General features: G+C 40.3%; 1 protein-coding gene across 2 annotated transcripts in view; it reads left to right on the forward strand.

The window, feature by feature from the left end:
- The window catches only part of LOC121668794 (transformation/transcription domain associated protein), a 77,715-nt gene extending 67,731 nt beyond the window's left edge, over nt 1-9,984 (forward strand). For both annotated transcript variants that reach the window (XM_042036897.1, XM_042036898.1), the window contains 6 exons: nt 715-940; nt 2,069-2,286; nt 5,325-5,509; nt 6,529-6,732; nt 7,663-7,857; nt 8,700-9,984. In XM_042036897.1, coding sequence (XP_041892831.1) covers nt 715-940; nt 2,069-2,286; nt 5,325-5,509; nt 6,529-6,732; nt 7,663-7,857; nt 8,700-8,984 — 1,313 coding nt within the window. In that variant the 3' untranslated portion in view covers nt 8,985-9,984. The remainder of the gene's footprint in view (nt 1-714; nt 941-2,068; nt 2,287-5,324; nt 5,510-6,528; nt 6,733-7,662; nt 7,858-8,699) is intronic.
- Nucleotides 9,985-24,698: the final 14,714 nt, after the last annotated feature.

Below are 24,698 nucleotides of genomic sequence, written 5' to 3' on the forward strand. Positions count from 1 at the left end.
AGGTTTTCTGAGCAGCACTCATGTTTATTTGGTTTTCGGTATTTTTGTCAGCTTAGGAAAATACTGAGTGTACATAAGATATTGAAACAAAGGTTCTGCAAGAAAGTTTAAACTCATTTTTAAGACTTAGTTTTTTGTTGTATTGAATAATACTGAAGATTCTGTTCTGCTCTAGTTGTAAGTTTCAGAAATACTGAATTGATATTCTCTGGGGTTTTTTTGCTGTTGCTTTTTCACTTGAGACATGTTGAACTTAAAATGGCATCTTCCAGGAAGTAGAGATGAGTTTAAAAATTCAAGTCTTTTGGTTAACTGGCACAATTTGGGATGCCATACTTAATGAGGTTTACAGAGAACACTTTGTCTTCTTACCCAAGTGTGTTTAGTCTTTCATTGTTGTGGCACTGAAGTGCTGAGCCATCATTTCATGCATGTGGTTTATTCATTTTCCCTCTTTTGGGAAATTCAAAGACATTTAATTGTTTATTTATTTATTATTTATTTGCTTTGTTCTGAAACTGTAGTGAGAGCGATGTTGGGAAGATGGTGTTGGTGTGGCCCAGAAAATGCTCAGTATTGCAGTGATTTCTCTTACAGAAAATAGAAATATTCAACAGAGCCTGTCTTTTAAAGGCAGTTCAGCTTAGTGGGGATGTCTGTGTTTGGTTTGCACTATTGACTTGGGTGATTTGTTTTTGTTTGGCTTATTTTTAGATTTTGACTTCAGTGTGCCAGGATCAATGAAACTCCACAACCTTATCTCCAAACTAAAGAAATGGATCAAAATTCTGGAGGCCAAAACTAAACAGCTTCCAAAGTTCTTCCTCATAGAGGAAAAGTGCCGCTTTCTAAGTAACTTTTCAGCTCAAACTGCAGAAGTAGAAATACCTGGAGAATTCCTTATGCCAAAGCCAACACATTACTACATCAAGATAGCAAGGTAACCTAAAAATACCTTTTGGTAGCTGTAATTGTGAAAACAGAGAAGAAAATTTTAAAGCCCTCTCCATCCATGCACTCCACAACAGTAGATGGATATTTTATAGCAGATGGATATTTTATATATGTATGTTGCATATATAGAATCAAACTTTGATATAAGACTTTTTTAAAATTTATAATTTATTCCCCTTCAATAATTTTACATTAGATCACTAAACAACTGTACTGTCCAGAGTATATTTGGTTTTCTTGTATGTTGGTATAAACTGAGATTAGTGCTTTTATTGTAATCAGTAGAGATCCTATTGTTCAAAATGGTTACAAAGGTCTCATCACAGAATCACAGAATAATGAGGTTGGAAGAGACCTCCAAGATCTTCGAGTCCAACCCATGTCCTAACATCTCAACTAGACTATGCCACCAAGTGCCACATCCAGTCTGTTTTTAAACACATCCAGAGATGGTGATTCTACCACCTCCCTGGGCAGACCATTCCAGTACTTTATTATTCTTTCTGTGAAAAACTTTTTCCTAATATCCAACCTATACCTTCCTTGGCGCTGCTTGAGACAGTGTCCTCTTGTTCTGTCAGTTGCTGCCTGGTGGAAGAGACCAACCCCCACCTGGCTACAACCACCCTTCAGGGTGTGTCCTTCCTGAACTGAGGGGCCCAGAACTGGACACAGCACTCAAGATGTGACCTTACCAGTGCCCAGTACAGGGGAAGAATGACCTCCCTGCTCCTGCTGGCCACACAGTTCCTAATGTAGGCCAGGTGCCATTGGCCTTCTTGGCCACCAAGGCACACTGCTGGCTCATGTTCAGTCAGCTGTCGACCAGCACCCCCAGGTCCCTTTCCACCCGGACATTGTCCAGCCACACTGTCCCCAGCCTGTAACATTGTTGGGAATTTTTGTGGCCAAAATGCAGAACTCGGCACTTGGACTTATTAAACTTCATCCTGTTGGACTCTGCCCATCCATCCAATCGATCCAAGTCTCTCTGCAGAGCCCTCCTTCCTTCCACTAGATCAGCACAAGCTCCCAGCTTAGTCTCATCTGCAAATTTACTAATGAAAGACTCAATACCCTCATCCATGTCATGAATATCAAATGATCCTGGCAGGTTCATGCCGAGGGTGGAGATCGTGCAGAAGCACAACACGGCGGCTCGCAGGCTGTACATCCGCGGGCACAACGGCAAGATCTACCCGTACCTGGTGATGAACGACGCCTGCCTGACCGAGTCGCGCCGCGAGGAGAGGGTCCTGCAGCTCCTCCGCCTCCTCAACCCCTGCCTGGAGAAGAGGAAGGAGACCACCAAAAGGCATTTGTTTTTCACAGGTACCGCAAAGAGAGAGATCTGTGTTGTTTTTAAATGTAAGTTGCACTCCAAGGTTACAATCGCTGGAGGTTTTTGAATATTCAGAAGGTAAATTCACATCTGTGTGGGTGATTAGTCTTGTCTGGAGCTGTAGCACCCCTCTGGAGAAGTGCAGCTGATTGCATGGGATCTGGGGTGTTTGTAGAAGTGCTTATGTGCATTGCTTATGATATAAGTGCACTTGTGAATATTTAAGGCAGAGATGCCCACTGGGCCTGTTGGTGTGGAAATGGGTGCATGTACTTCAGAATAAACATTTAAAGACAACTGAAGAGGGACAGAACCAAACCTTTTCTCCCCAAGTTGCGATATATGAATATTGAATTTCTTTTACGTCTTCCACATAACACAGAAGAATTTTTTTCTTCTGAATTTCAGATATAGTTTCTGAATTCTCTGATACAATAGTGTATCTTTGTAATTTTTGAATGTTATCCATAGTGATAGGAATTATCCTTTCAGGAATAGTTACTGACTGGTTACTTTTTGTCAAATAAAATAATCTGGATATCACATGGAGGACTTCTGTTGAACATACTTCTATGATCCTATAAAAGGTTACTTCTAGCTTTGCTGCCTGGCAATGCTTAAACATTGCAGAATTAACAAATGTAATGGTAGTCTGGTCTTAATGATGGGAAAAGACAGAGTTCCAATAGGATTTATGTGTATAAGTTGCCAAAATACATAATAAAAAAATTTTTTTTCAAAACAGAAGCAGTGAAAGAAGGCTGAGAACAGTGTTAATTCTTTTTCCTTGTGTATCTTGCCTTTTTCATGTGTCAAGTATAAATTATTATGTTTCTTTCCTGAAATGAAAAAAGAAACAAAGAATATCAGTCTGGCAACTTGCTTGGTTTTGTGTTTCAGATACCACTGTAAATGCTTTCAAGTTCTTGTGTTGTCCAGATACTGAGGCTGTTGGCAAGTTCCAGCTTACGGCTGTATAACTACTTCATATTAATATATAAATACTTTGCATTTCAGAAGGTCAATGAATCATGTACTGACCTCATATAAGTGAGTTCTGCACATTGCATTGGTCAGTTCTAATAATCCTGTTGGGTGAACAGGAAATAAATTAACAGAGAAGGGAAACTTTAATTCAAGACACTAAGACAAAGCTGCTGCATTGCTGTTGTCTTTTTAAAAAGTGCTGAGATCTTCAAAGAAGTATGATTTTATCACTCCTTCTTGGGCTTATAGTATCTCTTGACATGAAGTTACTGTCAGGAGCTTAGGTAGGTGTATGATACAAGTTGCACGTAGAGCCTACAAATGCATATTTGAGTTCTGACTTCAAAAAGACCAAAATGTACAAGCCAAAGGATTTGTTAAAACAAATGGTAAATAAAGTGACAACAGTGTCATTGGAAAAGCCAGCTATTGAAGAAACCTTGTGTGTATTTGTCCAGGTGGGGATGAACAGAAGACTTGGTAGAATGATAAATTAACTGAGCAGCATAAAAGTGCAGGTCAGGTTTTTGATGTTTTACTGCTCATCAAGAAAAAGCCCAGTGGCTTCATTTTTCTGATTATTGAATATTTTTCTCTGTCTTCACTATTTTATTTAAACATCTATTCCTCAACTACCATATTTTTTCCTTCAGTTTTTTTGAATCACTTTAAATACCCTGATGAACTAATCTTTGTTCTTCAGAATCATTTTTATTGACGTAATGCCAAAGTCCTGTAATCAGGTATTATGAACTGCTTTGCCTCAAAACAAAGTATTACCCTGTTGCCTAAAGGTAAAAAAAATAGGAAGAATGATGAGTGCTCCATTTTTTTTGAAAATACAATTGATGTTTCTGTTAAGATTAAAAAAACCCTGCTGTAATTCCTTTTTAACCGAGCTTGCAAATTAGTTATGAGCACAGCAATGAAAACTTTCTCTCGATGCACTTCAGCTGATGATCGGGGCCGTTGTGAGGAAAGAGACAACTCTTAGTTAAATTAAAAATTAAAATAATTTATTGAAAACAGAAGAATTGAAAAATTACAAAAATTAGAAAAATATAAAAATTTGGGATCCTATGGCTCAGTAGATGGTATGCCCCAGGAGTGCAGGGATCTGAGATCTTCTGGCTGAGACAGCACTGCACCTCAGGTAGAGAAAAAGGACTTGCAGTGCTGAGCTGACTTTTGGCTGGTCCAAAAGTTGGTAAAAAGTTATTAAAGGCTCCTTAATAGGAGTAAGGCTTTTAATGCCCAGCACTGATGCCCACCCACAGCTAGTCTGCAGGGGACTCTCTCTCTGAACTGCGTCGTGTTGTTTTATAGTGCCTTTGCTCCGCCCCAGCCCGCCCACAGCCCGCCCACAGCCCGCCCCTTCAGTTTAAAGTGATCGGTGCTTTCCCTTTGACAGATCATCTCAGCCCACCAATAGCTCGTCGTTGTCAGAGGGGTGGTATCAGTTGAGATAAGGGTGGTAACATGCCCTCATTAAAATTCAGGTTGCCGTGGAGCTTGCCTACAGGGCAACGGTTGAGGAGCTAAAAGTAGCTGGTGGCTGTTAGAAACTGGGGTTTTGGAGTTAGGCTTTGAGTTAGGGTGCAAAGTAAAAACACTTAAAAAATATTAAAGTACATCCAACACATCTTAAAACACTTGTAAAATTAGACAATAAACATAGGAAAGATAACTCTTATAGTGTACAGGTGGTTTAAAGTTTGAGAAGGGGACATAACTTGGGAATTTTTAACTGGGGAATTTTAACTGGGAATAGTGCAACTCTTTTAATAACCTACCTTGAACAATTGAAAACACTGATAATGGAACTTGATTTTTGTACCTGGGCCCATGGGCTAATTTTAACATTCAATTTAAAAATATTTAACTCAGAATTAATTAATTAGTGCACTTAATATGCAAAGACCAAACACAATTAGGGATTTCATGTATGACAGTCGTGTTCTAAGGGCTGCTGTGTCAGCATTCGGGCTCTGCATGAAGCGCTCAGTTTCCCTTTGCTCTCTGCCCCCCGTGCCCTCTGCAGTGCCCCGGGTGGTGGCCGTGTCCCCGCAGATGCGGCTGGTGGAGGACAACCCCTCGTCCCTGTCGCTGGTGGAGATCTACAAACAACGCTGCGCCAAGAAGGGCATCGAGCACGACAACCCCATCTCGCGCTACTACGACCGGCTGGCCACGGTGCAGGCGCGGGGCACGCAGGCCAGCCACCAGGTACCTCAGCACCCCGGATTCCATCCCGGGCTGAAATTCCCCATGTCAGTTCCCCTCAGCGCTTCACCTCTCATTGCATGTCAGACACGTACCTGGTGCACGGGTGGTGGTTGGATTTTTTGCAGTTTTATTTTGATTTTGCATAATGAGAGCTCTATGTCTCTTTGGTGTTTTAGGTTGTCTTGGAAAAGTTTTATTAAAAAAAAGCTGTATTTGTATTGCTGGAAGTTGTTTTGGGTAAATGGGACTGAGAACAGGCAGGGTGCTGATTGATTTTTTTTTTTTATTTGCTCTCTTGTACAGTGCTTTAAAAATAATTAATTGACAGCATGGGAAGCAGGATTCCTAATTTACATAAGCCATTACAGCATGATATGTGAGGCAGGCTTCCCATGTTCTTCTAATGTTTCTCTTAAAATTGCCAGTGGATCCATTTCATCTAAGCCAAACAGTTGGGCAATCTCACCTAATAAATGAAGTACTCAGAAAGAACAAAGCCCCCTCTTTCTGTAAGCTCCACCAAACAACCAATTCTGATATATAAGATTTTTTAATGTTTTTTATCTTAGGGTTAGTGCAAATTCGTACATAAAATGCCAGTCCCATTCCAAATACAGCTTTTAGAAAATACACAATAAATATGTATTACAGACATAATTTAAACAATTGTCTCACTTTCTTTGTTATGAAATAAAATGGAAGTGCTATGTAACATTTGTTTCTATTTGCAGAATTCTTGCTTTTGAAGCTTTAACAACCATTTAATTAAAGTCAACATGACTAACATGCTTTCTGGGGTAACATAATCGGATCCTAACTTTATTTCTTTTTCTAACTCATTAGGCTAGTACATGCTATAGCAATTAAATATTTTGATAGATTTTTATTTTTTTTTAATGCTTTTCCTAAAATGAGATACAACAATTAAAAGCAGATTGGTAGTTGCTTTAGGTCTATCTGTCTGTTGCTAAGAAGTGCATTAAAAACACCCTCTTCCAACGAACCTTTTTCCTGTGTAGGTTCTCAGAGACATCCTGAAGGAGGTGCAGAGTAACATGGTGCCTCGCAGCATGCTCAAGGAGTGGGCTCTGCACACCTTCCCCAACGCCACGGATTACTGGACCTTCCGGAAGATGTTCACCATCCAGTTAGCCCTAATTGGCTTTGCAGAATTCATCTTCCATTTGAACAGGCTCAACCCCGAGATGCTGCAGATTGCCCAGGTACGCTTCAGGTTGTTCGTTCTGTCGTCTTGGGTCAGATGGGTATTTGGACTGTGCTTTTGAAATGAGTTAAAGTTCAACATATATAATTAACAGTGCATTTCAGTAGGCTTTTTAGTCTGTGTGGTTGCACTTCCTGTAGGGAGTACTTTAAACTGCAGTCCCCGTGGACATCAACTCTGTCTTCTGTGGGGAGAGCTTAGAACTTTGTGAAGTCCTTCGTAGATATTGGAACTCTTAATGTAAATGACTGATAAGTCTCTCTTTTTAGTCTTCTTTTAGATATATTGCTTTCAAAATACCGCTGTATTAAATCAAACAGATCTAAGAACAGCAACGTTTAGGGCTTCATTTTCTTACAGGGCTATACCCCTTTTCAAATACCATTCTCTTTTGAGCATTAGCATCAAACTACAACTCCTATTAATCATGATTTTTCTGTTTTAACCTAACATATAAAATGAGGTTTGCCACCTTAAGAGAGCAAAGGTAGTATTTATTAAAGTCCCAATGTTATTTTAATGCACAGAGAGCTATAGTCTGTATAGCAATTAGGATTTTTTGATCCCTCTATTAAGTGCTCAGCTGCTTACCCACAGTGAGCCTTGGACACTGAATGTTGTCCCAGAGGTCTGTTGGCTGTGACTCTGTACAGATCATGATCCAGAAGGATCTATTCCTTAAGTTTGGCATCACATGTATTTAGTGATGGGTTTGGACACAACATTTTGAGACAAATACTTACCTGACTTTGTACATGCCTTTATTTATAACTTCTGTGCTCAAAAGCTTTTTGGGTGAATGAGTGAAAAGCTATTGTGGTACTATTGGAACTCAGCATTAACAGAAACAAAAATCCAACTGCTTTTGGTCCCAGGAAGGAAAATCAGTTCCTTTAATTACTTTTGTGCATCTTTCTCTTAAACCCAGGATACTGGCAAGCTCAATGTCGCCTACTTTCGCTTTGACATTAACGATGCCACCGGAGATTTGGATGCCAATCGTCCGGTTCCGTTCCGGCTCACCCCCAACATCTCGGAATTTCTCACCACCATCGGGGTGTCTGGGCCCCTCACTGCATCCATGATTGCAGTAGCTCGCTGCTTTGCACAGCCAAACTTCAAGGTTTGTATACCTTCTGCACCATTATTTGCAGGCTTGTATTTGACAAGTTATGAACTAAACAGCACTTTTTTGCTGAAGGTAGGAACTGAATGATGTGTATCTGTTTTAAAATTTTACCCTGAGGTCATCACAAAGGCCGGCTGAAATGTTGGAAATTTTTTGGAAATGTTTTATTTGTTATGTGTAAATGTTTAATTTGACTCAGACTGGACATGTGAAAGCTTGCTTTCGAAGCTTGAGACTGTTGGAGTTGACAGATTAATACCAATAATTCAGCTCAGTGATGAGAAAAAATAGGGAAGTATTTGTTGCAGGTATTTCTTTTACATCCAAGGATAGAACTGGCCTGTATAACATATATGTATATATATTAGGTACATATGTATGGGTGTTGTAGTCAGTGTTTTTTCTCTGTTTAGCAGAAAATAATATTCCCTGAGAGTGTAATGACTGCAAAAAAACCCCTCCAGCATTTCAAAGTCCTCCAAATCTTTGCCCAAGACTTCTGTGTGTGTGGGAAAAAACAAGAATTAGTGGAGTAATTAAAATAGAATATACACAACTGTATTTGTGTATCAATAATTTAATATATGTTATTAATTTCTGTAGGAGTCATTGTGTTGTGTTTTTGTAGTGGAAACTTCTTATGAAAAGAAACACCTTGGGAGGAAATAATAAAGATAGGTGGAAGCCACACTTGCCTTGAAAAGTTTAAAATTGCAACGTGGCACCAATACTGTCAAAATGCTGTTGGCTAAAATCTAGTTACAATCCTGTAATCTGATAGAACCTGATTGTTCTTTGGATTAAGCGCAATAATCCAATTTTTCTTCTTCATATAGGTTGATGGCATCCTAAAAACTGTGCTACGGGATGAAATCATTGCATGGCACAAAAAAACCCAAGAGGACACCTCCTCTCCACTGTCAGCAGCTGGGCAGCCCGAAAACATGGACAGCCAGCAGCTGGTTTCACTGGTTCAGAAAGCTGTGACTGCCATCATGACGCGCCTCCACAACCTCGCCCAGTTTGAGGGAGGGGAGAGCAAAGTCAACACCCTGGTGGCAGCTGCAAACAGCCTGGACAACCTCTGCAGGATGGACCCTGCCTGGCACCCCTGGCTGTGACTTGAAAGATTCAATAGTTTAGGTTTGTTTTTTGTTTTGTTTTTTTTTCCTGGTTGTTTTTATTTCGTCCTGTTGTTTGTGGTGTGAGCCATATTTTGTGTTAAGAAAATGTGAAAAAAGCTTTCCAGACGATGGCTTACCTGCCACACTGCATTTTGTCAGTTTTCATTCTAGTTGTGTTTACAGTAGTATGGCGTTTTTACTGGTTTTAGTTTAATGAGGAGGCATCTCCTCCTGTTTAAGCAGTTGATATGCAACAGCAGCTTTCGCAAATAGATTAAAATGAAGAGAGAAAAATAATATACAGAAAAATCTAGTTTTATGATGAAGACTATGAAACTAGCATTGTTAGATTTAGGGTCTGCTGTTCCTAATAATAACCTGCAGTATATAAACTTTTTATACAATGGTAATTACTAAAAAAAAGAAATACAGTAATCCCAGTTACTGAGTTTTACTCAGTGAAATTTTACTTAATCACTCTCTCTTCACAATGCCAAATTGAAGGCACAGATTAATGCTCTTAACCTTTAAGTTTGCTTCTAATTTTCATGAGCAATGTTGGTTTGTACAGACAATTTTGTACCAAATGTTATAGAGGTGAGATTTTGTTAGGCACTGAGAAAATGATGGTCAAATTGTGCTGACTTTTCCTGGAGCACAAGCTATGTACAGTGAAAGTGTAAACCATTTAGAGTATTTGGTTTAGTTGTGAACAGTGTTTGGGGGGGGAAGTTTATAAAAGGATGAGAAAAGTCATCCTTTGATACCTGTATTTGTCTGTAATAGGGAAAAAACAAAATCTTATCAAGGTCTCTTTACTGTTTAGAATTACAGTAGCTTCTTTGGAATGAATCTGTCCCTTTGTAATTTAAGAAAAAGAGCAGTTTAATGTTTCACTCGTCTTTCTGTTGTGTTAGCATTTTTATAAAACTTCTGTGTTGAGAATGTTAAATTTGTACAGAGTGATTTTTTTCAAAATAAATATTTTGTAAAACTCTCTGTGGTATTTATTTCTAGTATTTATAATATTATGCTACAAGTATGATTCTGCTTTGTTGTATGATGGATGAAGCATGGCCCTTCATTCCCATGCTTGGTGCTCCTTTTGTATCCTGTGCACAAGGGGAAGCTCAAATAAGTGAGTGCTAAGGACTACATAAGGATTTGGAAAACAAACATATCTTTTCTTTTTTTTTTTTGGCAAAGACTTGTTCCTTATCAAAACCATGTTGGCAAGAATAATCTTCTTATAAAACAGCGCTTCCTGCATGTGTCACAACACGCTCTGTCTGCAGTCATTCACAACTGAGCTCAGTGCTTTCATGACTTGAAGGGAATTGTTGCCTTCCCTTTCTTGAAGATTGTAACGTTTGCAGCTGTGAAATACAGCACACACTGCACAGAGGAGTTGCAGGAGCATTTCTTAATCGTTTGCACGTCTGAGAGATGACAGCATTCCCTGACAGGAAGTCTTCAGATAATTCAGCCACTTTTCTGTCCATGATAGAAATCTTAATGGGAAAGCGTGAATGTAAGTTAAGCGACAAACTTTCTTGTCTTTAGATTTGTGACATCTCTCTTGCTTGTGGCATCATCTCAAATACAGTCCTAAAAGAAGACTTGGAGTGTGAGGGAGCAGAGATATTTTAGTGAGCTCCCTGATGGTGTTAATGTGCAAATGTTAATACCTGGTTCTCTTCTTTCATGAGCATATGCTGTGGATGTACCTCAATTTGTGAGAAGTCTTGCACAGTCTTAACGCAGAGTTTTAGCACCAGCTCCAGGAGATAAATCTCAAAGCTTTTAGTTATACATGAGCATTCTTCAGAGCCTGGGGGAAATCTGACGTCTCTTGTATCAGCAGCAGCTGTCCATTAGCAGGAAAGTGGTTTGACAAAGTACAGGGTATGAAGTTCCTGATTATCTTCACGAACATGTGACATCCATCTTAGCTGCATTTAATTTTTTATGACTATAGATAAAGGTTCCCTCTGTCTCGTCAGTTGAGATCCACGCTCAGAATGCATCTTGCTGAGCAAATACTTGAAAGTGAGCTACATTAATTGTCAATTCACTCTTAAGTATTCCCTTCAAGGTCTCTTCCCTCAGATTAGATACTACACAAAAAAAGCCCATGTCATTACTCTGTAAAATCAAACACTTGAGAATTAAGAGAGGCCAAGTTTAAAATTCTCTCTGAAATTGTGTGCATGAGCATCATGCCATTCTGAAAACTCCTCCTGTTGTGTTTGTTTTTTAACCCCTGTAGAGTTCTGGACAGATTTCACCAGATCTTTGTGAGAGTAACTAGTCTCAAGTCCTTGACACCAAAATTGTGCCATCCATAATTCTGTATAAGATAGAGATGTACATGTTGGTAGGCATTGGCACACGTACATGTGTTGGTGTGAAATGGGCTCTCTGGGAGGTCACTCAAGGCACCAGAAATGCTAATAATTAAGAAGTAAATTTGGCATGAAAATTGTAGGTAAAAATGTAAGCTGTGGATATTATATGGAGAATAAGTAGTCAGGTTTCTCAAGTTACGCTGTATTTTTTGTTTCCTGACTTTTGTAATCATGTTTGACTCTGTCTTTATTAGACGATGCTGCTGCAATTTAACTTTTTATTATTACAGTCTGCTCTCAAAGTAGATTATCAGAATTGGTTTGCTTAAGTGAATTGTACTCTGAAACAAAAGCATTTAGCAGTAGTTGAGTGTTTGAGTCCACCCTCTGAAAGTGGTGTGCTGCTTTCCTCTCCTGCAGTTGGGCTGTCCATGAACTGTCAGATACAGAGAGAGCAAGCAAGGGATTAGTTATTACTGGAAGATGATGACTCAAAGCACTTCAGTGGCAGACAATGAAAGCTCTGTTTCATAATGGCAGTCGAATAAAGTTGCTTTTAAGGCTCTGATCTGTTTCAAATACGATGTATGAAACGTTCCTTTGTGGTGTAGGAACCTATTCAGAGAGATTTCACACTCGCAGGAGCTTTTAATCAGCTCCATGTGGGTGCATTTCACATTTAAGAGGTTCAAGAGAGCACATGTGAAACACCTGGTGTCTTGTGGGTGGTGTATCATCATCATCCCTTGCCTCTGTCAGTGTCCCCGTGTGCATGAGCTGTGAGCCAAAGGGCAGTGTCACCTCACCTGGGACCTCCTAAACCAGGGCTCAAGGTGCTGAGATGCAGACAAAAAAAGGGGAAGTCTGCGAAATTGCTAACTTAGAATTTAATCTCTTGACTGTGGCCTTTTCTCTAAACGAGCATTGCCTTTCCTTGAGAGCTCCAAGCACAGAGCCGAGGCAGTGCTGGTCCTGTATCAGCCACGTTGTGCTCCCTGTCTGTCTTCAAATTCCTCCCTCCTCTGTTATAATCCAATGCTCTACTCTGAGAAATCTTTTTCTTTCTGTCAATTCCCCCCCAGAAAACACCACATAGATTGTAGCAGGTGTAAACTGCAGGTGTGGGCTGCAGGACCTGTGGGCTCAATGGTTCCAGCTGGCGACAATCAGCTGCCCCAGGAGCACCTGGAACCCATCCCACCTGTGCCTGAGGGGGAGCAGCAGCTGTGAGGGAACCCACGGGGTGATCCCTGCGAGCCTGGACGAGAGCAGACCTGTGGAGGAGAAGGGAAAGAGGGAAAGGATGGCTGATGGGCACCATTATGTGCTGCCCCTTCTCCAAGGGGAGCGACTGCGTGGAATCCACTGCAAAACCAGAGAATTTGAGGCAAGGAATCAGGAGAAGTGGCAGAGGCGAAGCTGAGCCTGGTGAAACGGGAACAAAGAGGCTGCCCTAAGGTTTGTTTCTCTGTTTATTTCTCTGTTTGTTTCACCTCAAGGACTGAGTTTTCTGTTAATTGCCAACAAATCGTGTGGAATCCTCCAGCCCAGACTGTTCTGCTCAGGACCATGAGCAGCCTGGCAGATGTTTTCAGCTTTCTCTGATGGCTAGGTCTGGCACAGCCAGGACTCAGGACATTGTCACGAAAACTTGTTAAGGGATGTTTTGGTGTTACAAAATGCATTTTTGTTTGTTGGTCGTGTTTGGGGTGTTTTTGTCCTTTGGTGATGCTTTTCCCTCTGGCTCCACTGGAGCACTACATGTGGTTAATATACTCTTGGAAAATCCTTCTTGAGTGAGCTATAAAACCCATCCTGACCTTGTCTAGCCCTGGAGGATTATATCATGCTGCTTGTAAGAAATGAGGTGGCAAAGCTGGCTGGGTTTGAGCTTCCAAGGCAGAGAAGCACTAGCTGGTGTGGGCACTTCTGTACCCCCTGTTTTGGCAGTGTGGTCTGGGCAGAAGCCATTCATTTCTCATTGTGTTCAGCAATGCAAACCTCATTAGAGCTTTGTATGAACAGTTATCTTGCCATTTAATCCAGACTGGTTGGATTTCTTGGAAGAAAACTCTTAACTGCCCCAAAATCCGCTGTCCTAACAAAGCACTGGTAAAAGCCCGTTTCCAGTCCGCCTGATTCTTGTGCTGTACGTGCTGTAGATATTTGGTATATTTGGAGGTGCTATTAGCTTTGGCTTGTTAAATTCATGTGCTCCACACCCTAGTACCAGGCTTTACCTGCTGTCTGCAGCCTGATTTTATTTTTGGGGGGAAAGGACATTTATCCAAGCTCTAAGATGCTGTCAGGATTGTACTTTAATCAATCATCCATTGCTTACCCTCAGTGCAGTCCCTGTGAGCTGTTACAGCACCAGCTACATTAAAGAAGCTTTCTCAGTCTGATAGCTGGGAAAGGACAGACTTTGGAAGGCTCTTTGTTTCTCTTGATACTAACACATTAATTGCTGTCTCTCTCTGCTCTTTGCTGCTGCTTGTGAGAAAATTGGCATTAAAGAACTTATTTTGCTTATTCAGCAAGGGTTCTCATCAGTAGCAATTCACATACCACTTTAGGGTGGGGCAGTATTGCTTTCCCATCCCTTGAAGCAATACGAAGTGGCACAGAACTTTTAACTGAGGTGTGGTGGTGTCACTGAAATGTTGTTTCTTTCTGGAACAGCTGCTCCTGTTCGTTTCTGTAATATAAAAAAAAAAAGGCAATTATCAAGTAGAGAAAGATGTCAAATTAAAATTCTGTAAACTAACTGCATGCGTTATTGTAAAGTCTGTTTTTTAGCATCTCGGGCAGTAAACTATGCTATCCTTTACTTTTTAGCTTGAGCATGTGAAGGAACTACTCCCCATCTTTGTGAGGTTCTGTGCAGGAGTGGGGATTGAGACTTCAGGGTTTCTTGTCTAACTCTGTGTGTGGTGCAAGCTCTCTGGCATGAAGTAAATGTGTGGGGGAAAAGGATTCGATATTTTTGATACTTAGGATGTGTGTGTGTGTTGTAAAGCATAGTGGCTTTGTAGTCTGTGAGTGAAAGGAAGTGTCTCCCACTTAAAACAATTTTCTTGCCTTTCTTGTTTAGGTACTGCAGTCTGGGTGGTCCAAACTCAATTTTGTTGGGACTAAAAGAATTTAGAGAAACTTTTCTGGGACAGTGTCCAGAATTCTGTGATCTCCCATAGCCCCTTTGCCCTCTTCTCCTTTCACTCTATATGCCTGGCAACAGCTAGCAGAGACAAAATGGACATGCACTGACACACAGGAGATGGCACAATGACGGTGAAACTGAGGTGGGGCAGATGAATTTGCCCTGCAGGTTGTAGCTGGTTTCCAGATGTGGAGCTGGATGCACCCTGTGTGAGATGTGTTGTCCTTTCTTTAGCCTTTGGGAACTTCTGGAGAGAAAATAGTGATTTTTTGCTGTGGCCTATAAACCATTGGTGAAAATGTTGGGACTCTTTTGTATTCTGGAAATGGGTCTAAAAGTGAAGATTTATTAAACAGAGACACTGAGGAACTGGAACAGTGGGGACCCTTCCTCTGACCACCTACTACCTGGTTTTGACCTGGTGATTTGGGGAAAAGAAAGACTCAAACTTCCTGAGCCTTTCACAGTCTTGTAAGAAAATAAGCACTAGTTTGAGATGAAATTATGGCTTGCTTGTCTCTGCTTTGGCTGTTTCACTGAGCTGGTGTGTTGTGAATGAGGTAACTACTGAAAGTGCCAAAATGCTTGTTTTATTCCTTTTGTGACAGATGTGATGCTGTAGAGCTGTGGGATGGCTCAGTACAGACATGAATTCTGTGTTCAGCTCTCAAACAGGCTGTCAGTCATGCAGGGAAAGATACTTAGCTCACTTTAGCTTTCATTTACGTGTAATTTTTAGGAATTATGTGTACTATGGGATTCATCAGTTCTTTTCTGTGACCTGAATGAAGTTCTGAAGGTACTTTGCTGTAATGGTTATATCCAAGGGTGCTCAGCTTCCTTTGTAGGACTCTGCTGCAAATCCACCTAGAAGGAGAACTCAGCTTTGGTCACTGTGTTTTTAACCCTACACATGGTTTTTTTTGTGAGATAAGTTCATAGATTGACAGAAAAGTTATTCTTTAGGGGGGGCTGATTTAATGTCAATGTAACTCAATTTAGTGTCTAAACCTTTACTTCTTGATAGTTTTTTTTTTTAAGAAAACATTTTGTAACTTTTCAGGCTGTTTCTGAATAAGACTGGATACTGGGTTAGGCTGTGCTTGTGTAGCTCTTGGTATTTATTGCAGCATGATAAGCTATGCTTGAGAGGAGGATTTTCACCAGTTTTTAGTCCTGTCTTTGTAAAAGAAGAGAACCACAGATTCCAGGGGTTTTGTTAAGAGCAACATACACAGAATTAATGGCATAATCCTTCATTCCAGATTACAACAAGACAAAACACGGATGTATTTCCTTTGCAATGAAAAATACTGCCTTTAGCTTCTCAGTGTTTCTCTTACTTTCAAATGTTGTTCAGTCAAAGAACAGTCTTGAACTTTCTAAAGAACAGAATATCTTTGTCAGACCACAACCTAAAAGCCTCACTGTTATTTACACAGACCTAGATACAGATGCAGAATTGGGATTGTCCACTGGCTGCAGTTCATTCTTGAAGGAATGCAGCTGAATGGATTGAAAATTAGTTTACAGTTCCTGCATCTGAGGAAGTGAGAGAAACTCTGCCATCTGCCAGCCATGGCACAGGCTGGAAAATGCCAAGATCTGTTTTCTGTTTCTCAATGGCTCTGTCATGTTGGTCAAGTTGCTTCACTCCTGTCTCTGCCTGATTTCCCTGCTACTCTTTTGCATTTCCTTGAAGGAAAAGCTTGAACAGAGCTTGGCACAACGAGAGGCCCAGTGCAGGACCATGTCTTTGAGTGTCCCTGCTGTGTAAATGTGTTGCTCTCCAGCTGTGATTAGTTTCATCACTCAGGAGCTGGATACACACAGAAAAAAAATTGTTACCCCTTTTATCTTGAGCAGAATTCTCCCCATTTAATTTATCTGTGTTTGGCACTTTTGAGGTACTGTACTTTTCCTGGAGCGGAAGAAAGCAATAACTTTGCTGCAAATTTTTCCTCTCTGTATTTGCAAATTTGGTTAACAATTATATTCCTATTTTGCCTGAATCAATGGTAAGAACTGCACACTTAGAGCTGTGTGATTCACCTCTCTGTATGCTTTTAATGTTATTCAGAAGTAGCAGGGATAAATGCTCTCAGTTGAAGCAGTAGATTACAGAACATGAATCAGTGATAAAAATGTGCAAATGGACCTGACATCACTGGTGTAGCTGAAATATTTTTTCATGATTGCTCTTAGGGATTTGCAGTATCTGTCCCTGCCATCTTTAATAGGTAGCTGTTCATGCATCAAATAATACAATTTCAGTCAAGAAGCAACCTGCCAGTGGGAGGAAGTGTATGAACATAAATTACGTAATTATTATTCCACTTGCTTCTATGCATTTAATCACAAAACAGCACAAGCCTGAAGATACAAAATAAACCTTAAAGGCTTCATAATCTTAAACAACAGTAGCAACACACCAACATGTGCCCTGTAAAATAGAAAAAGATCAGTAAAAGCGTGGCACTTCTTAATTTATTTTCCTCTTTTGTGATCATTAGGCAATAACACTAAATTAGCTCTCCATATTTGCTTACCAAGTCAACAATTCTTGAAGCAAAGCTGCAGAGAACTGGAAACTTATTGGGATATGTGGATGGTACCTCCTCTTTTTAGAGGGGAAAAAAGGGAAGGGATTTTATCTATATTTTCTTAGGGCACCTCTCCCTGTGTCATAGATATAACCCAATGCAGTGATGCCTGCCTGAATTTGCAGAGAGCCTGCAACAATAGGCCTGAGGGGAAAAGTGCTTCATCTTTTGGAACTGGCTGCTGACACCAAGGTCAGTCATGGATTTTTTTAGTTGTGAACTGTGTTCCTGTTTATGAAAGAAGAGCAAGAGTCATGTGGTAGATTCTTGTCATCAAACAACACAGTTTCTTTTCTAGTCTGCCAATAATCGAAATAAAATTAATTCTTCCTGCCTATGAATGGATAGCTCAAATATTTTCCTTTTTTTGGGTACATTTCAAATATTTAGCCTGCTTTGGAGTGGAGGTACAGAAAGCACAACAGAGCTTTAGTGGGGCCAGGGGTGTGTCTTTTGTAGAGATTACAAGCAGTGTGCCTTGGACTAGAGACTCTGGCCTAGGTAAGGAGCTGTTTTAGATTTTGTTACGGCATAGTGTGTTTGCCATTGGCTTTTTGCACTTTCAGCAGTGATTTTGGCTGTTTCCTCATTTTTCCCTGGGCTGAACCATCTTGGTGTCTGTGAACTGGAGCCCTCTGTTCCACCCCAAGGGCGAGGTCCCTGTGCCACCTCCAGAGTCAGAAGCGATGGGATGCTGTGGCTGGATGATCTGCCAGCCTCGTGCAGCCTGGCAAAGGGCAGAGCTCACCGTGGATGGCCAAACAAAAGGGGAATTTGCCCACAGTGCTCTCAGGGTGAAGGTGGCCGTGCCATGTGGCCCTGTGGGTGCGCTGCACAGCCAGAGCTCTGTGGGGTGGGCACAGAAGGGGCAAGGGATGCCAGTAAAGCTGGCTCAGGAGCTCACCTCATTGGGGAAAATGACCCAGAAATCTTATTTTTGTTACTTTAATTCTGTATACATCACAAACAAACAAGCCATAATGGGAAAACCATTTTATCAATACCCTGTGTCAATGATATGGAGATTAAGGGCAGCTGGACTCCAGCACGAGCACAAAATGTTGGGCAGAGCATTCCCATGCAATTTAATCCTTTAGTCCATGCAGTAAATAAATGTTTTTGATCTGAAACACAATCACTTTGATTACTGCAGCAGAGGGGAATATTTTTTATTCTGCTGCGTCGTGTGGGCTAAATAGGAAAAAGACTGATGGAGGTTTGACAGATTAAGCCCTATAAATGCACTGTCTCCCTGTTACTTAGACAAACTGATCTGTGGGTAAGGGCACTGTCAGTGGCAGAACACACCAAGGCTCAGTTTCTTGTCACCCTTCTCTCGGGTATGATAAGTATTCTCCCAGAAGAGTTTTGTTTTCAGAAATTTTTCTTTCAGAAAACAATATAATAGTTGTTCTTTTTAAAACTATTTTCAAATTAATTTTGATTTTTGAAAAATTCAATGCATTTTATATTGAAAATTTTATTTTCAAAGTTTAAAAAGAGTAAAAATCAATTTTTAATTTTTTTTTCCAGTTCAACCAGACACAGTTGATTGCAACTTTTTTGGTGGGTTGCTGTTGGGATGTTCTCAATTTCACAAGCATTCCATTTCATGTCAAATTAATACCAAGCCTTATACTTATTTTTTAAATGGCAAACAAACAGAATGGTTGGTCTTTCTTACTGTGCTGGTGTTGACTCACACTTTCAGGTGATCTGCAGCTGGTGTTTAAAGGAGCCTTATGCTTTGGGGCTACCCAATTAAAATAATTGTGACCCTTCTACAGTGATGGGGGAGCAGATCACTGCGATTACAGGTAGTGAATTATTTTGAGAGTATGAATTTGCATGAGGTTAAAAAAGAGAGATTTTTGGACAGAGATGCATTTAACAAAGACAGGATTTGGAGAGGTTCATCCAGAAAATGCTGAATCCTTGCACATCCTGAGTGCAGCACTAAGTAAACAAAGCAGCATTCACTTAGTTGTGTTCCCACACTACATGGAGGTATTGGTGGGGTTCGTATAAAAATGAAAGAAATGAGGAAAGTTGTGATGTTTCATTCTGAGCTGCTTAGTCCTGGCTGTTAATTACAATGGAAACACTGCCCAGGGCTCTCTGCCAGAGCTGCCTCCTGCTGGAGGCCGTGCAGGGATGGAGCTGTGACAGCTCCAGGGATAGAGCTGATGGCCTAAAAGTGACGGGGAGTTTAAGTAGGATGGATTATAATAATCTAGTTAAATTCATTGAGATCTAAACGGGGCAGGCCTTTGAACATCTCCTAAGTAAATATTGGCAGGATTTAGGGAGGGTTGAGTTTAGTTTGTCCTTCAGGAACACCTCTTGGCATCTCTGTTTTGTGTTTGCAGTGTGGCTCCTTGAGAACTTTTGGGTTTTAGTTACCTCTTATTGATTACAATGGTACAGTCCAGAAATCTCAAATTCATTCTTGATTTGTTCTAGTCCATTTTATTAGAAGGTCCGCTGGGCCCCTTAAAACAAATTTCATTGTCCAATATCTAAATCTGGTTTCTCTCTCTCTCAGTTTTGCATCCTAAACCTGTTTCACTTTTACAAAATTCGGATCCAGCCTTGGTGGCTATTGGATGCTTATTTAAATTGTAATTTGTTTGTAATATCCTTTTACCTGAAATGTCCAAGAGCCTATTATTCCTATTTATTTTTCTTTAGAGAGAAAAAAGAAAATGTTGTGGATCCAGTTTTAAGACCACAATTAATTATATTTTGATTTTTTTTGAATTATCAATCCCTTGTGATGTCTCAGATATTTTTAACTGTAGAGCTTAAACTTCTTGTGAAAGAACTGTCATTTTCTTTATTTACATGCTGCCCACTGCAATGGGGTTTTTATTCATCTGAGCTGTCCCAATGTAAACAGTAAAATGATGAGGCATTTTCCTCAGAAATCCAGAGGGGCTTTTTAGTGCAGCTTTTTTTAATGTAATATTTTAAGTCTGATTTTCCATCCTACAAGCTATAAATCATACCTGTTTACAGATATGTATGGAATTCTGTGGACTAATGATTTGAAGGTGCTATCACAGGAAAACAATGGTGTCGCACAATAGTTGACTCCCCCAGGAAATTGCAGAGCTATCTCAGTGCTCAGGAGGTTTAAAACTGTCAGTGCTTGGTAAAGATGAGTAATAGCAATCCTAGGTGTTCTCAGCCTTGAGTTTTAAAATTGTTTTCAGCTCTCAATGCAAATGTCCCTTTCAAGGTGAGAAATGTCACACCAGAAAGGCTGAAAAGTTTCCAGGCAATTACACTGGTGAATAAGTGTGTATGGATTCTTGATAACTTCAAAATAAGCTCTTTTAAAATAAATAATAATAGTGAAAAAGACAAAAAGCCCTTGTAATTTATATATGGGTTGACTGGAGAAAATAAAGCATTGAGTATATCTGTAAGGCTATTTACTGATTGCTAGAAATTTATCAGTTCTGCACGAGGGTTGTCCCTACAGACCCCGCTCCACAAAGGCTGCCAGGTATTATGTAATGACATGATCTAGGCTCAGTCAGTGCCATTCAAAGCCCCAGATCTCATTTTAAATTGCAAACCAATATTAATAGGTAGTAGCCCATCCACAGTTTATCTGCTGTTAATTTGACAGGATATATAAGAAGCAAACTTTTTTCTCACCTACAGCTCTCTCTGCTGCAGAGAACATGAAGTCTTTCACTATAATACTTCTCTTGTTCATATTATGCCAAAAATCTGGCTACCTGTTCAACAGATGCAAAAAAACCTCCTTTTGTCTTTTCCTGGCAATTTTAGGAGGTTTAAAGACAGAGACACAGAAAGAATATTGTTACTGCTGTAACTGCAACTGAGCAACGAAGGTTGGTATTTCAGAGGACAGAGAGGAATTTGTTTAATGCATGTTGTGATTCTCACAATTTTCTGTTGACATATGATGGTTGGTTGATGGGCACCCAAAAGGCAACATGTTCATGTCCAACACAACTGAGATTTAATGACTTGAGCCATGTTGTCCCTCTGTAGCACCTGAAAGCAAGAAGAATTTGGGTCAGAGATGTTACATGACAAGTTCCTGGTCAACGAGTTGGTTTCTGTGATTGGGATTAGACCACCCCACAGTCTGGGGGACACCTGGGCTTTGATTGCAAGCAGAGCCCTTGGAATGATGGAAAGGGCTGAGGGATGTGCCCTGTTCTGGACAGGACTCCCATGGCCCACTGCTCTGTTTGACTGCACAGCCAGCATGGAGAAGCTTTGGGTTTCTTCAAGTTGGTCCCACACTGAGCTGTGAGCACACAGATCTTCTGAGATAAAGACAGGCTTTCAAAAAAGCAGCTGTAAGATTGCAGTGTGAGAAAACAAGAATCCTTGTATGTCAGAAAACAAACATGCTTCCCTGAAACTATTTGTAGGCACTTCGAAAAATGACTTTTTAACCCCTGTTTAGCAAATTCCCTTGTGCAAAAGAGAATTTTTATTACTTTAACAGCTATTATTATTTAATGTGAATTTGAATTTTAAAAAACCTGTTTCCAAAGAAACATGTAAACTTGATTGCAATTCTTTCTCCCATCATTATCCTTTAGGGGAATAGTACATAGTGTGCCTGGAGAAACCTGGAGGCACACTGTGTGCTAGGAAAGGGGGTATATTTTGATGCTCTACAAATGACAGAAATAAATCTGGTGTCACTTGGTATCAGGCATAGATTTGTAGTCTAAATGGAAAGAGCAAATTTTTTTTTTTAACATTGTGACTCTTAAGCATTATAGGCAAAAGAACTGAAAATACAAATTTAAAGCAACTTTTCTTTAGGTAAAAAGAAGCAAAGAAGGATTAAAGCAGGTAAAGGAAGTACATAAATGGATAACTGGAGGAAAGAAATTATGTGAATCATGTACTACAGACAACTGAAAGATATGAGGCTCTACAACTATTTTTATCTAGTGCTTTATGGCTGTGATCTGGAAAATTGCTCGCACACATGTATAACATGCAAGCAATTCTGTTGCTTTCAGTGAGTTAGGAACAAATGGGGTAGCCATATGTGAATATGTTTTCCAGCTTAGAGCTATCAGACTCTCTTTCTTTGTGCCTGTTCAAAGCATCCAGTGAAGTCAGTGGGAATTTGGGCCAGTTGGAGATTTCATCTGGAGTTCATTTGGAGCAGTCTCACAGCAGAGCTCGTGTTTCCTTTCAGGATGTAACTCACAAACAAAGAAAAATCAAGCATCATTTCACCCCTTCACATGGTCTTTTCAGGACAAAACACATTCTGATTGCTGCTCAGGAGGCAAACCTCAGGCACACCATTGCTTACCCTGCAGAAATTCACCCTCCCAGCTCTGCAGATTGCAGGGCTAAGCCAGAGCTGTGACAGCATGGCCAGGCAAGCCTCATGCTAATGACAGTGCTGTCTGCTGAGGGCAGCCTGAATGTCTTCTTGAAAGTTTAAATTTGGGCTTCCTGACCGCAAGGCAGGTGCCATGAATGGGCTGCTGCCAGTTTAGAAACTTCTTGTCCTGTGTCCTCCCTGCCTGGGGTGAGCACACCTGTGTTTAACTAAACTAACCACCCTCCACTCTTTTCCAAACCTGGCTTGGGAAGGACAAGCCCTGGGTAAGCTTGGCGTGGTGAGGTAGTTTGAAACCATGGGCCCAATAGGGCAACTTGCTAAATTATTTGTAGTAGAGTTGAAAAGAGTGATGATATCAATGTCTGGGTATCACTGCTCTAGTCCTGAAAATGGTAACTGTGATTTCAGTTACAACCCTTACCTGTAAGGATCAATGGGGTGTATAAAGCTGCAAGCTGTTTCCATTATAACTGATCAACAGAATAAGATTTGTCTTTTTCTCATAAGTGTCTCCTTTTTGCCTGTGAGAGAAAAAAAAGAGTTTAAAAGTATTTTTCCCCAAAGGATTAATTTTTCATGATATGTTGATACACGCTTGAAAAGCAGCACCTGTCAGGGAAACATCATTCCTTACCTACCAATTATGTAGGGTCACTGAGCTGAAAGCCCATTGTACATTCCTACCATGAGTAGATCTACACCAGGCATCTCTGAAGGAGTGCATTGATATGGACCTATTTAGATTTCTATCAGTTTCAGCAATGTGTTAACCATTTTATTATAATTGACCTGGGTTTGTTTCTACATGTCTCCCTCATTAAAATGTATAGCACCTGGGCTAATGGATTTTGTTTCTATCAAGATATAATGAGGACTGGCATATCTGCATATTCTCTGAGCTCACCAAGAGCAGAGACAAATACTCCATTTTATTACCATCTGACAGAGACATAATGATTGCTGAGAAACTCATTACCATCATATTATGTAATGATTTAACTCGAAAACCTTGCTGTGCTGCAGCCTAGCAGTGGTAGAGCTCTTGGAAATGCCTATTTTTGTGTTTGAATAGTGTGAGCTGAGCCAATCCCCTTCTCCCCGTGTGCTGTACACACTTTATTTGCACTGCAGATTTCTGACCGGCTTTGAGTGTATTTCATTACTGTGTAATTAAGGAATACCACTGAAAGATGAAGCTACAGGTAGTGAAGGAAGTTGGTACAAGAGGGAGAAGTAAATATTTTTCCTTTTCTCTCCGTTCTCCCTCGTTTGCACACCCCATAATGCTGTGGTTTATAACACTGGTTCCTCCTCTTTTGAGGCAGCTGGGGAGAGAGTTCTAGCAGCTCTTGGTCAAGTTTTCTGCAGCTTTCAGCAGCAGACAGGTACTTACAGATAAAAGCTTTTCAGCTGCAATTTGTGTCTTCGTTCTCTGTACAGCTTTCCTCTTCCAAATGGTACTGCTGAGCTGGTTTCTTCAGAGCTCAGTTTAGTGCAAAAGATCGTGACAGAAAATGTCACTGAGCACAGTTTATCATTTGAACACAAAACCCCTCAGTAATGCAAAATAACACGGTTCAGCTGGCAAATGCTGGCTGAAGTCTCTCTGCTTCCGTGCTAGACAGCAGAGGGGGGTGGACAGAAAATTTGTCTGTGTCACCTGAGATGGGATGTCCTGAAGTGTTCCAAATATCTATATAATAGTCAAGAACGTTCTAGTCAAGTTCTAACCCCTTCCAGCCTGTTTGACAAATTCACCCCAAGGTTTAACCTTTCACTGTACTTGAAGGGGTGGGAGCAATGTTCCCATTTCTCCTTCCAATGTGTAGAATTCACAATGCTGAAATATATTAAAGAGTCCATTCTTTCATATATATATCTATACAGAAATGCACTCTTTTAGTAGGGGGATGGTACGTGAGTTTTGGTATTTTGTAAACTTTTTTAAGTTCAGAAATTGCGTTAACATTTCAAGTTTCAAACCCTGAGCAGCACTAACCAAATGTCAGGCTGGACACACGTTTGGGATGGTTGTGTCATTTTATATCACTGGACAGCTACTTCAGCAATTTGGATCCCTTTGAAAATAATTTGTTCTTTAAAGTAAGTTCAGTTACTAAAGAAACATATTGTCTTCACACAGATGTGATTTATTTGGTAGGTGAGAGGAGGGGTGATTTAAGTAGAAATCTAACTTTAGCCATTTGATTTCGGTACTGTAAAGTCAGTGGATAGAGA

The sequence above is a fragment of the Corvus kubaryi genome, unplaced genomic scaffold (genome assembly GCF_017639235.1).
Source record: "Corvus kubaryi isolate FWS band 111438036 unplaced genomic scaffold, C.kubaryi_AGA036_p1.0 37387, whole genome shotgun sequence".
Classification (NCBI taxonomy): Eukaryota; Metazoa; Chordata; class Aves; order Passeriformes; family Corvidae; genus Corvus; species Corvus kubaryi.